General features: G+C 40.3%; 1 protein-coding gene across 2 annotated transcripts in view; it reads left to right on the top strand.

The window, feature by feature from the left end:
• C2CD2 (C2 calcium dependent domain containing 2) overlaps window positions 1-13,586 on the top strand; it is a 65,748-nt gene that overhangs the window by 44,911 nt on the left and 7,251 nt on the right. For both annotated transcript variants that reach the window (XM_073668486.1, XM_073668485.1), the window contains 6 exons: window positions 2,625-2,689; window positions 3,111-3,226; window positions 4,312-4,492; window positions 5,627-5,740; window positions 5,823-5,950; window positions 9,470-9,764. In XM_073668486.1, the coding sequence (XP_073524587.1) occupies window positions 2,625-2,689; window positions 3,111-3,226; window positions 4,312-4,492; window positions 5,627-5,740; window positions 5,823-5,950; window positions 9,470-9,764 (899 nt within the window). The remainder of the gene's footprint in view (window positions 1-2,624; window positions 2,690-3,110; window positions 3,227-4,311; window positions 4,493-5,626; window positions 5,741-5,822; window positions 5,951-9,469; window positions 9,765-13,586) is intronic.

Here is a 13,586-nt window from a genome sequence, read left to right as displayed (position 1 = left end):
AGCCCTGATGTGAAGGTATACGGTATATTATACAGCCCTGATGTGAGGGTATACGGTATATTATACAGCCCTGATGTGAGGGTATACGGTTTATTATACAGCCCTGATGTTAGATTATACGGTATATTATACAGCCCTGATGTGAGGGTATACGGTATATTATACAGCCCTGATGTTAGGTTATATGGAATATTATACAGCCCTGATGTGAGGGTATACGGTATATTATACAGCCCTGATGTGAGGGTATACGGTATATTATACAGCCCTGATGTGAGGGTATACGGTATATTATACAGCCCTGATGTGAAGGTATACGGTATATTATACAGCCCTGATGTGAGGGCATACGGTATATTATACAGCCCTGATGTGAGGGTATACGGTATATTATACACTCCTGATGTGAAGGTATATGGTATATTATACAGCCCTGATGTGAGGGTATACGATATATTATACAGCCCTGATGTGAGGGTATACGGTATATTATACACTCCTGATGTGAGGGTATACGGTATATTATACAGCCCTGATGTTAGATTATACGGTATATTATACAGCCCTGATGTTAGGTTATATGGTATATTATACAGCCCTGATGTGAGGGTATGCGGTATATTATACAGCCCTGATGTGAGGGTATACGGTATATTATACAGCCCTGATGTGAGGGTATACGGTATATTATACAGCCCTGATGTTAGATTATACGGTATATTATACAGCCCTGATGTGAGGGTATACGGTATATTATACAGCCCTGATGTGAGGGTATACGGTATATTATACAGCCCTGATGTGAGGGTATACGGTATATTATACAGCCCTGATGTTAGATTATACGGTATATTATACAGCCCTGATGTGAGGGTATACGGTATATTATACAGCCCTGATGTTAGATTATACGGTATATTATACAGCCCTGATGTGAGGGTATACGGTATATTATACAGCCCTGATGTGAAGGTATACGGTATATTATACAGCCCTGATGTTAGGTTATATGGAATATTATACAGCCCTGATGTGAGGGTATACGGTATATTATACAGCCCTGATGTGAGGGTATACGGTTTATTATACAGCCCTGATGTTAGATTATACGGTATATTATACAGCCCTGATGTGAGGGTATACGGTATATTATACAGCCCTGATGTTAGGTTATATGGAATATTATACAGCCCTGATGTGAGGGTATACGGTATATTATACAGCCCTGATGTGAGGGTATACGGTATATTATACAGCCCTGATGTGAGGGTATACGGTATATTATACAGCCCTGATGTTAGATTATACGGTATATTATACAGCCCTGATGTGAAGGTATACGGTATATTATACACTCCTGATGTGAGGGTATACGGTATATTATACAGCCCTGATGTGAGGGTATACGGTATATTATACACTCCTGATGTGAGGGTATACGGTATATTATACAGCCCTGATGTGAAGGTATACGGTATATTATACACTCCTGATGTGAGGGTATACGGTATATTATACAGCCCTGATGTGAGGGTATACGGTATATTATACAGCCCTGATGTTAGATTATACGGTATATTATACAGCCCTGATGTTAGATTATACGGTATATTATACAGCCCTGATGTGAGGGTATACGGTATATTATACACTCCTGATGTGAGGGTATACGGTATATTATACAGCCCTGATGTGAGGGTATACGGTATATTATACAGCCCTGATGTTAGATTATACGGTATATTATACAGCCCTGATGTTAGGTTACACGCTACATTATACAGTTTTTTAATACAACAGTGCGTACCCTACCAGTGTCCATATAGACATACTATCATTTGGACTAATATAGTGATACCATATGTATGAGAACCTACATAGCAGTACAATCTATATTAGGAGCCATATAGCAGTACCATCTATATTAGGAGCCATATAGCAGTACCATCTATATTAGGAGCCATATAGCAGTACCAACTATATTAGGAGCCATATAGCAGTACAATCTATATTAGGAGCCATATAGTAGTACCATCTATATTAGGAGCCATATAGCAGTACCATCTATATTAGGAGCCATATAGCAGTACCAACTATATTAGGAGCCATATAGCAGTACCATCTACCGTATATTAGGAGCCATATAGCAGTACCATCTATATTAGGACCCATATAGCAGTACCATCCATATTAGGGGCCATATAGCAGTACCATCCATATTAGGGGCCATATAGCAGTACCATCTACCGTATATTAGGAGCCATATAGCAGTACCATCTATATTAGGAGCCATATAGCAGTACCATCTATATTAGGAGCCATATAGCAGTACCATCCATATTAGGGGCCATATAGCAGTACCATTCATATTAGGAGTAATCCCATATATACAGTATATATATCCCAAAAAGTAGCACCACTCCTACTAGTGGCTATATGTTGGTGGCAGCAGTGTTCATGCCCTAACAGTAGTATTGGTCTCATCATGTAACAATGCCATATACATTCGAGTCCATATATCGCCTGCTATACTCACATATATCTATATTAGTGAAGCTGTCACTACCACACAGATCAGGTAGAATGGCAGAAAACCTTCTTCCTTTTTCCTCCTTTTCTTGCAGTGAGCTGAATGCAAAGTCCAGAGAGCTGCAGCTGCGGATCAGTGATTGTGAGACCCCCGCCGGGAGTGAGTACCACGCCTCAGACAGTAGCCTCCAAAATGCATTATATCTACCTCCACTGACTGTAATATTCATGTCTATGGCAGTCCGGTAATCCAGAATATTTAATAATCCGGCATCATTTATGCAAATATTCAGAATTGTCAGCAATTGTATATTAATTTATAGTCGCTGGCTGCAAAAAAAAATACCATAGCAACCCCCTCCTGTTCCTTATGACCGTCAGTGTGCAGATTGTCCATACGGCCCATAGTCCGGGGTGCGTACGCATTGATTTTCAATGGAGTTTGTGTAATACTTAATTTTTCCTGCGGGGGCACTGTTGGATTATTGTACACTTTCTGGCTGTTTTTTCTCGCAGATTACATCTGATTGTTTCATGTAATAGATGACAAACCCTGATTTATGTTTTGTTTTTTACTGAAGGCCCCCCATTGGCCTGCGCTACTGTACCCCTGGATCTATTCAGGAAGAACCCCTCAGGAAGGCAGAATTATTCACTGAACCCCAACAGCCCCTTGACTGGGTCAATCAGCGCTCAGGTAGGTACCTGTAATAGAGATGTAAGTAATTGCCCCCCCCCCCCATTATAATTTGGGGTCTAAGACAATATGGGGCGTACTTAGGAGGTAAGCCCACCCACATACGACCCAGCACTAAGCCCTCCCACACCTGCTGCTTGCTCATCCCCATGGCAGGCAGAGGTGAAGGGAAGGCGCCAGTCACTGACATCTTTGTACACCTACATATCTACATGAGATCACTACACACTGTAATATTGTCTTAATATAGTGCCAGCGATTAAATGATCGCAGCTTCAAGTTCTCTTTAAAAGAGGCTAAAAAAAATAAAAATAAAGTTTTTAAAATAAATATAAAAAAATAAAAAATATTTTAAATCACACTCCCCCAATTTCCAAGTTAAAAAAAAAAAAAAGGAAATTCAATCTTATCACGTCAGTAAAAGTTCGATCTATGAAAATATAAAACTTAAAGCGGTATTCCCATCCCCAAGATCCTATCCCAATATGTAGTAGGTGTAATAATAATAATACTATTAGCAAATACCTCCAATTAGAAAAGTAGTACAGTTTTTCTGATTCTTTATGTCTCTTACCCCATGTTCAGGGCATTGCAGTATTGCAGTAGCTTAGGTATCCATGGTTACGGCCATTCAAATAATGAGTTAGTGGTCGTAGCCATTGATACTTAAGCTACTGTAATGCCCTGCACATGGGGTAAGTGACATAGCGAATCAGAAGAACTATATTACATTTCTAATTGTAGGTATTTGCTATTATTATTATTATTATTACACCTACTACATATTGGGATAGGATCTTGGAGATGGGAATTAAACTGTATGGTAAACATCATAAAAAATAAAAATGAAACAACAAAATTGACAATTTTGGTTGCCGCACCTCCCCCCAAAAATTGAAGCAAACAACATAATATGCGCCGCAAAATGGTATCAATAAAACTACAGCAAGAGGTCACATGTTTCCGTCAACGCAAAAAACGGACCTTTAAATTTGGGTAATTTAATATGTCCAGACCCTGAAGAAATGACTTGTTCTAATAACCCACTAATCATTTCTGTGATTTTTCTGTATTAATGATTCCAGTTTCTGTTCGTGGAACCGAATGAAGTGAAATCCTGGACGGTTCCAGTCCCTGCGAAGAAAGTAGAGAAGGACCGAACGGTGATGCCTTGTGGCACCGTGGTCACCACCGTCACTTCTGTCACTTCAAAGCCGAGGATAGAGGGGAAGAGTCCGGCTGCCGGCAACAGTGATAAAACATCAGGTACGTCGGTCAGGACTGGGCTAGGGTCCTGCTGAACTGGTGGTGGGCTTGTGCTAATACATGGCAGCCAATCTGAAGAAGCAGAGCTGCAGTGTAAAGTTTTAGTGGACACTTAAATGCAGCCTTTCAGACGGGAAAATTTAACTCTGTACACGCGGAGAACCTCCTCGGAGTATAAAGTAGATGAGTCCAACCGTGATTCTCCTCCGTGACACAGAGTAGACACAGAGGTGGCCGGTGACCTGAGCAACCAGCAGTAAACAATAGGATTAAAGTTCCTCCGTTCTTGTGAACAGAGAGGATTTTTTTTTTGGTATCGCCGCGTTCAGAAATGTCCGATCTATCAAAATATAAAGTAAGTTAATCCGATCGGTAAACGGAGTTATGAGAGAAAAAAATCAAAACGCCAGAATTATGTTTTTTTCGCCGCTGCAACATTGCAATAAAATTCAATAACAGGTGATGAAAACATTGTATCTACCCCAAAAAAGGTATCACTGAAAACGTCAGCTCAAGCCGCAAAAAATAAGCCCTCACCCGGCCCCGAAAAATGGAGACGCTATGGGTCTCGGAAAATGGGGACATAAGCGAAATTTTTTTTCTGACACATTTCTGAATTTTTTTTCACCACTTAATTAAAAAAAATATATATATACATGTTTGGTATCAGCAAACTCATACTGACCTGGGGAATCATAATGGCAGGTCAGTTTTAGCATTTAGTGAACAGGGTGCAAAAAAAAAAATCAATTGTGGAATTGCACTTTTTTTGCAATTTCATCTCACTTGGAATTTGTTTTCCAGTACCTAATGTGGTAAAAGCAATGGTGTCATTCAAAAATATAACTCGTCCCTCAAAAAATAAGCCCTCACATGGCCATATTGACGGGGAAATAAAAAAAGTTATGGCTCTGGGAAGAAGGGGAGCAAAAAATGAAAACGCAAAAACAGAAAATTTTGATCCACAAATGATATTCAGATCCATGTTCCGAAATCTTAATTGCATGGGTTGGATTTCTTTTTTTTTTTATTTTAAGTCCCGCACCCACAGGGCATTTAGATAAAACTCATCAGCCACCCCCTGCTGTTTCTAAGGGGGTGAAAAAGTCCTAAATCTGTGGTGTCTTCTTACAGAATCACCCTCAAGCACCCCCCCTAAAATAAAAGTGATCGAGAGGGATTTCTCTATACAAGCCATTCCTTCCCAAACCGGTGTGGTCAGCAAGGCGCTGTCCTCGTCAGACACAGGTAACACACCAGCCCTCCTCCATTTTTCGGACTCTTTACATCTTGCCGTTCCTTGTAGTCATTTTCTTTGTCTTGGGACCAGAGCTCTTGATGCTGAACGGCTCCGACCCGGTGGCAGAAGTCGCCATAAGACAACTGAGAGAATCCTCCAGACAGTCCCTAAAGTCCCCACGGAAGAAGAGCACCATCATCATATCAGGAATCTCCAAGGTGAGAGCTGGCGGATCAGTTACAAGGAGGTGCAACCAGGTGCTTGCCACGCTGTACGGACATTGTGGGTAACCAGTGGGTACAGTTCACCAATGTCCCCCATACGCCTGACCCTTGTGTTCAATGATTTTTTTTTAGAAGTAGTAATAAAAATTTGATTTTTTTTACCCAAAAATATACTTTTTTCCCTTCCAAAAAATTCATAAATCCTTTTAGGTTTACCAATAGGATTAAAAAATAAAATTTTATTTTCTTTTACTTTTTTATATATATATATATATATATATATATTTTAATATATATTTCAATTTTATTTGTATTTTGTTTTATTATTGTTTGATTTTTTTTAACCCAAAAATATACTTTTTTTCCCTCCAGAAAATTAATAAAACTTTTTGAACTTACTAATAAAATTCAAAAATAAGATTGTATTTTCTTTTACTTTATTTTTTTATATTTCAATTTTATTTACATTTAGTGTTATTGCATTTTTTTTACCCAAAAATATACTTTTTTTTTCCTCCAGTAAGTTCATAAAATTTTTTAAGCTCACCAATATAATAAAAAAAATATTTTATTTTTCTTTTAGATTTCAATTTTATTTGCATTTTGTTTTATTATTATTTCAATTTTTACCCAAAAATATAACATTGAATTATAAAAAAAAAAATAAAGAAAAAAAGGAAATGAAAATATTTTTTTTTTACTTTTTCCTTTTTTCAGTTATACTTGTATTTTGTTTTGTTATTATTGGATTCATTTTTTACCTAAAAAAAGTCTTTTTTTTCCTCCAGAAAATTCATAAATTTTTTGCTGGTTTATCAATAGGATTAAAAAATAAAATTGTATTTTCTTCTACTTTTTTATTTTCTTTTTCTTTTATATTTCAATTTTATTTGCATTTTGTTTTATTATTATTATTATTTCATTTTTACAGTTAGGTCCATATATATTTGGACAGAGACAACATTTTTCTAATTTTGTTTCTAGACATTACCACAATGAATTTTAAACAAAACAATTCAGATGCAGTTGAAGTTCAGACTTTCAGCTTTCATTTGAGGGTATCCACATTACAATTGGATGAAGGGTTTAGGAGTTTCAGCTCCTTAACATGTGCCACCCTGTTTTTAAAGGGACCAAAAGTAATTGGACAGATTAAATAATTGTAAATAAAATGTTCATTTCTAGTACTTGGTTGAAAACCCTTTGTTGGCAATGACTGCCTGAAGTCTTGAACTCATGGACATCACCAGACGCTGTGTTCCCTCCTTTTTGATGCTCTGCCAGGCCTTCACTGCGGTGGTTTTCAGTTGCTGTTTGTTTGTGGGCCTTTCTGTCTGAAGTTTAGTCTTTAACAAGTGAAATGCATCCTCAATTGGGTTGAGATCAGGTGACTGACTTGGCCATTCAAGAATATTCCACTTCTTTGCTTTAATAAACTCCTGGGTTGCTTTGGCTTTATGTTTTGGGTCATTGTCCATCTGTAGTATGAAACGACGACCAATCAGTTTGGCTGCATTTGGCTGGATCTGAGCACACAGTATGGCTCTGAATACATCAGAATTCATTCGGCTGCTTCTGTCCTGTGTCACATCATCAATAAACACTAGTGACCCAGTGCCACTGGCAGCCATGCATGCCCAAGCCATCACACTGCCTCCACCGTGTTTTACAGATGATGTGGTATGCTTTGGATCATGAGCTGTACCACGCCTTCGCCATACTTTACTCTTTCCATCATTCTGGTAGAGGTTGATCTTGGTTTCATCTGTCCAAAGAATGTTCTTACAGAACTGTGCTGGCTTTTTTAGATGTTTTTTTAGCAAAGTCCAGTCTAGCCTTTATCTTCTTGATGCTTATGAGTGGCTTGCACCGTGCAGTGAACCCTCTGTATTTACTCTCATGCAGTCTTCTCTTTATGGTAGATTTGGATATTGATACGCCTACCTCCTGGAGAGTGTTCTTCACTTGGTTGGCTGCTGTGAAGGGGTTTCTCTTCACCATGGAGATTATTCTGCGATCATCCAACACTGTTGTCTTCCGTGGGCGCCCAGGTCTTTTTGCATTGATGAGTTCACCAGTGCTTTCTTTCTTTCTCAGGATGTACCAAACTGTAGATTTTGCCACTCCTAATATTGTAGCAATTTCTCGGATGGGTTTTTTCTGTTTTTGCAGCTTAAGGATGGCTTGTTTCACCTGCATGGAGAGCTCCTTTGACCGCATGTTTACTTCACAGCAAAACCTTCCAAATGCAAGCACCGCACCTCAAATCAACTCCAGGCCTTTTATCTGCTTAATTGAGAATGACATAATGAAGGGATTGCCCACACCTGTCCATGAAAAAGCCTTGGAGTCAATTGTCCAATTACTTTTGGTCCCTTTAAAAACAGGGTGGCACATGTTAAGGAGCTGAAACTCCTAAACCCTTCATCCAATTTTAATGTGGATACCCTCAAATGAAAGCTGAAAGTCTGAACTTCAACTGCATCTGTTGTCTCTATCCAAATATATATGGACCTAACTGTATATCCACAAATATAAAATTGAAATCTAAAAAAAAAAGTAAATGAAAATTTTTTTTCTATCTTACTTTTTTATTTTCATTTTTATTTTTACATTTCAATTTTATTTGTATTTTGTTTTGTTACTAATGGATTATTTTTTTTTACCCAAAAAATTTACTTTTTTTCCCTCCAGAAAACTCATAATTTTTGGGGGGTTTACCAATAGGATTAAAAAATAAAATTGTATTTTCTTTTACTTTTTTTTCTTTTATATTTCGTAAAATGTTTTGGGCTTAGCAATAGGATTAAAAAAAATATTTTCTTTTACTTTTTTTCAATGTTATTTGTATTTTATTTTATTACTATATTTACAAATATTTAATAAAAAAAATAGTTTAAAGTAATGTTCTAAAAACTAAAACAAAAAAATCTATAGAAAGGGCAAAGTAGAAAACAAAATCCACTCCTGGACTGACGCCCCTAGACCGGGATACTCATGTCGTTTATTTTTTGCTGCACTTTGTACTTAACTTTTTCTTACTTTTATACTTTTTTTTTTCTTTAACTATATTATATTTATTATTAATATAAAAAAAATACTATTTTTTTTCTAACTAGCTGTATTTATAAAAGTTGTCTAATGAAGTTATAAAGTAATCAGGGACTCTAGATAATAATGGTCATGGGCCCCTATTAGTGTTATTCATACACATCAGCTGGGTCAAAGCGTGGCATTTAAAGGGGTTGTCCCATCTATTTTGAGGATAGATGATCGAGGTATGATCACTTGGGGTCCAGCTGCTTAGATCCTCACCGATCCCAAGAACAGGGGCCTAAAGTTTTGTGTGTGAATGAATGGAGCGCTAGTGAGCATGTGCGACCACCAGACCGGTCGCACATGCTCACTACCATTCACACAGAGGATGGCTGAGTGTCCCAGGGATCAGACCCTCATGCAGCACTTATCTCCCTGCACTGTCACCCGTAACGTCATGCTCTTGTGCTTCCGCAGAGCGTGCTTACTCAGGACGACGAAGCCACCCTCATGTCGAATTACGCCGCCTCCATGGACAACACAATTAAGGACGACTTGTCCTTTGACGACGTCAAGACCGCCAGCGATAAAGGTCTGCCATTGGCGTCTACCAGCAGCACCGTGCCAGCCATGAGTTTAGAAGACGACGTCTGGGAGCAGGGCAGTCAGCTGGGGGAGTGGAACGGGAACGGAACGGAGGACCCGGACTCGGAATTAGTATCTGTCAGTAACCTGAGCATGTCGGAGACGGGGAGCATCAGAAAATCTAAAGGTCTGTGCTCGGCGCTGCCCCCGCTGTGTCAATCCGTAATTACACCTCACAATTCTAATCTAATTAACCAAGTGGTGATAATCTGATGCTTCTCATCCGCATACATTTGCATCTCATTACCATTTCTCCAGTGAGCTCATAAATGTTTACGTCAGGATTCTTTATAAAACCAGCTATATGTATGATCACTGGGGGTTTGTCTGACCACAAGAATAAGGGGACTCACAGTCCCCTGGAGTGAGCATGTGCGACCACCGCTCCATCCAGTCTCTATAGGAACTGTGGTCGCATATGCTCATTACTGTTCCATTCACACAGGGAACTTTGGGCCCACCTTTCTCTGGATTGGTAGTCGTCTCAGCAGCCGGACCCCCAGCAATCACACATTTATCATCTCTCCTGTGAATAGGTGATTTATGTTCATAGAACTTTTCATCTTCAATCTGATCTAGCAAGGATCAGTCTGGTTTAAAATAGTCAAAAGACAGCGTTACACTGACCACAGAGTATTTATCCTCAGGTTATATCAACCAATGATTTTTCCATATGTTAATGGTTACCTTTAGTTACAAAAAAGTTGCACTAAGTTGCAGGCTGCAATCTTCATTCAATCCAGACACCTGATATACATTTTGCTCCTAAATTTCAGACTTTTCTCTGTGTCTGTGTGTCTCCCCCAGTAATATAGGCTGGGTGTGAGCTCTGTGTGTCTCCCCCAGTAATATAGGCTGGATGTGAGCTGTGTGTCTCTCCCAGTAATATAGGCTGGATGTGAGGTCTGTGTGTCTCCCCCAGTAATATAGGCTGGATGTGAGGTCTGTGTGTCTCACCCAGCAATATAGGCTGGATGTGAGGTCTGTGTGTCTCTCCCAGTAATATAGGATGGATGTGAGGTCTGTGTGTCTCCACCAGTAATATACCATGGATGTGAGGTCTGTGTCTCTCCCAGTAATATAGGCTGGATGTGAGGTCTGTGTGTCTCCCCCAGTAATATAGGCTGGATGTGAGGTCTGTGTGTCTCTCCCAGTAATATAGGATGGATGTGAGGTCTGTGTGTCTCTCCCAGTAATATAGGATGGATGTGAGGTCTGTGTGTCTCCCCCAGTAATATAGGCTGGATGTGAGGTCTGTGTGTCTCTCCCAGTAATATAGGATGGATGTGAGGTCTGTGTGTCTCTCCCAGTAATATAGGATGGATGTGAGGTCTGTGTGTCTCTCCCAGTAATATAGGATGGATGTGAGTTATATGTGTCTCCACCAGTAATATAGGATGGATGTGAGATCTGTGTGTCTCTCCCAGTAATATAGGATGGATGTGAGGTCTGTGTGTCTCTCCCAGTAATATAGGATGGATGTGAGGTCTGTGTGTCTCTCCCAGTAATATAGGCTGGATGTGAGCTGTGTGTCTCTCCCAGTAATATAGGCTGGATGTGAGGTCTGTGTGTCTCCCCCAGTAATATAGGCTGGATGTGAGGTCTGTGTGTCTCCCCCAGTAATATAGGCTGGATGTGAGGTCTGTGTGTCTCACCCAGCAATATAGGCTGGATGTGAGGTCTGTGTGTCTCTCCCAGTAATATAGGATGGATGTGAGGTCTGTGTGTCTCCACCAGTAATATACCATGGATGTGAGGTCTGTGTGTCTCCCAGTAATATAGGATGGATGTGAGGTCTGTGTGTCTCCCCCAGTAATATAGGCTGGATGTGAGGTCTGTGTGTCTCTCCCAGTAATATAGGATGGATGTGAGGTCTGTGTGTCTCTCCCAGTAATATAGGATGGATGTGAGGTCTGTGTGTCTCCCCCAGTAATATAGGCTGGATGTGAGGTCTGTGTGTCTCTCCCAGTAATATAGGATGGATGTGAGGTCTGTGTGTCTCTCCCAGTAATATAGGATGGATGTGAGGTCTGTGTGTCTCTCCCAGTAATATAGGATGGATGTGAGTTATATGTGTCTCCACCAGTAATATAGGATGGATGTGAGATCTGTGTGTCTCTCCCAGTAATATAGGATGGATGTGAGGTCTGTGTGTCTCTCCCAGTAATATAGGATGGATGTGAGCTCTGTGTCTCTCCCAGTAATATAGGATGGATGTGAGATCTGTGTGTCGCCACCAGTAATATAGGATGGATGTGAGGTCTGTGTGTCTCTCCCAGTAATATAGGATGTATGTGAGGTCTGTGTGTCTCCACCAGTAATATAGGATGGATGTGAGGTCTGTGTGTCTCCCCCAGTAATATAGGATGGATGTGAGCTCTGTGTGTCTCCCCCAGTAATATAGGATGGATGTGAGGTCTGTGTGTCTCTCCCAGTCATATAGGATGGATGTGAGCTCTGTGTGTCTCCCCCAGTAATATAGGATGGATGTGAGCTCTGTGTGTCTCCCCCAGTAATATAGGATGGATGTGAGGTCTGTGTGTCTCCCCCAGTAATATAGGCTGGATGTGAGGCTGTGTGTCTCTCCAAGTAATATAGGATGGATGTGAGGCTGTGTGTCTTTCCCAGTAATATAGGCTGGATGTGAGGACTATGTGTCTCTCCCAGTAATATAGTCTGGCTGTAATGTCTATATGTCTCTCCCAGTAATATAGGCTGGACGTGAGGTCTGTGTGTCTCCCCCAGTAATATAGGCTGGACGTGAGGTCTGTGTGTCTCCCCCAGTAATATAGGCTGGACGTGAGGTCTGTGTGTCTTCCCCAGTAATATAGGCTGGATGTGAGTTCTGTGTGTCTCCCCCAGTAATATAGGATGGATGTGAGCTCTGTGTGTCTCCCCCAGTAATATAGGATGGATGTGAGGTTAATATGTCTTTCCCAGTAATATAGGCTGGATGTGAGATCTGTGTGTCTCCACCAGTAATTTAGGCTGGATGTGAGGCTGTGTGTCTCTCCCAGTAATATAGGATGGATGTGAGGCTGTGTGTCTTTCCCAGTAATATAGGCTGCATGTGAGGACTATGTGTCTCTCCCAGTAATATAGGCTGGCTGTAATGTCTATATGTCTCTCCCAGTAATATAGGCTGGATGTAAAATCTGTGTCTCTGCCAGTAATATAGGCTGGATGTAAAATCTGTGTCTCTCCCAGTAATATCAGCTGGATGTAACGTCTACGTGTCTTTCCCAGTTATATAGGCTAAATGTCAGCTCTGTGTGTCTCTCCCAGTAATATAGGCTGGATGTGAGCCCTGTGTGTCTCCCCCAGTAATATATGATGGATGTGAGCCCTGTGTGTCTCTCCCAGTAATATATGATGGATGTGAGCTCTGTGTGTCTCCCCCAGTAATATATGTTGAATGTGAGCTCTGTGTGTCTCCCCCAGTAATATAGGCTGGATGTGAGGTCTGTGTGTCTCCCCCAGTAATATAGGATGGATGTGAAGTCTGTGTGTCTCTCCCAGTAATATTGGCTTGATGTAACGTCTATGTGTCTGTCCAAGTAATATAGGCTGGATATGAGGTACCTGTGTATCTCTCAGAAATATAGGCTGGATGTAAAGTCTGTGTGTCTCTCCCAGTAATATCATCTGGATGTAACGCCTATGTTTCTCTCCCCGAAATATAGGCTGGATGTAACCTCTATGTTTCTTTCCCGCTAATATAGGCTGGATGTAACGTCTATGTTTCTCTCCCAGTAATATAGGCTGGATGTGAGGACTGTGTGTCTCTCCCAGTAATATAGGCTGGATGTAATGTCCATGTGTCTCCCCCAGTAATATAGGTTGGATGTAACGTCTATGTGTCTCTCCCAGTAATATAGGTTGGGTGTAATGTCCATGTGTCTCTCCCAGTAATATAGGCTGGTTGTAATGTCTATATGTCGCTCCTAGT

Source organism: Phyllobates terribilis, unplaced genomic scaffold (genome assembly GCF_046119375.1).
Source record: "Phyllobates terribilis strain yellow unplaced genomic scaffold, ASM4611937v1 Scaffold_2__4_contigs__length_985480577, whole genome shotgun sequence".
Lineage (NCBI taxonomy): Eukaryota > Metazoa > Chordata > Amphibia > Anura > Dendrobatidae > Phyllobates > Phyllobates terribilis.
Note: the sequence above shows the minus strand (reverse complement) of the source record. Positions and strands in the feature narration are given on the sequence as shown.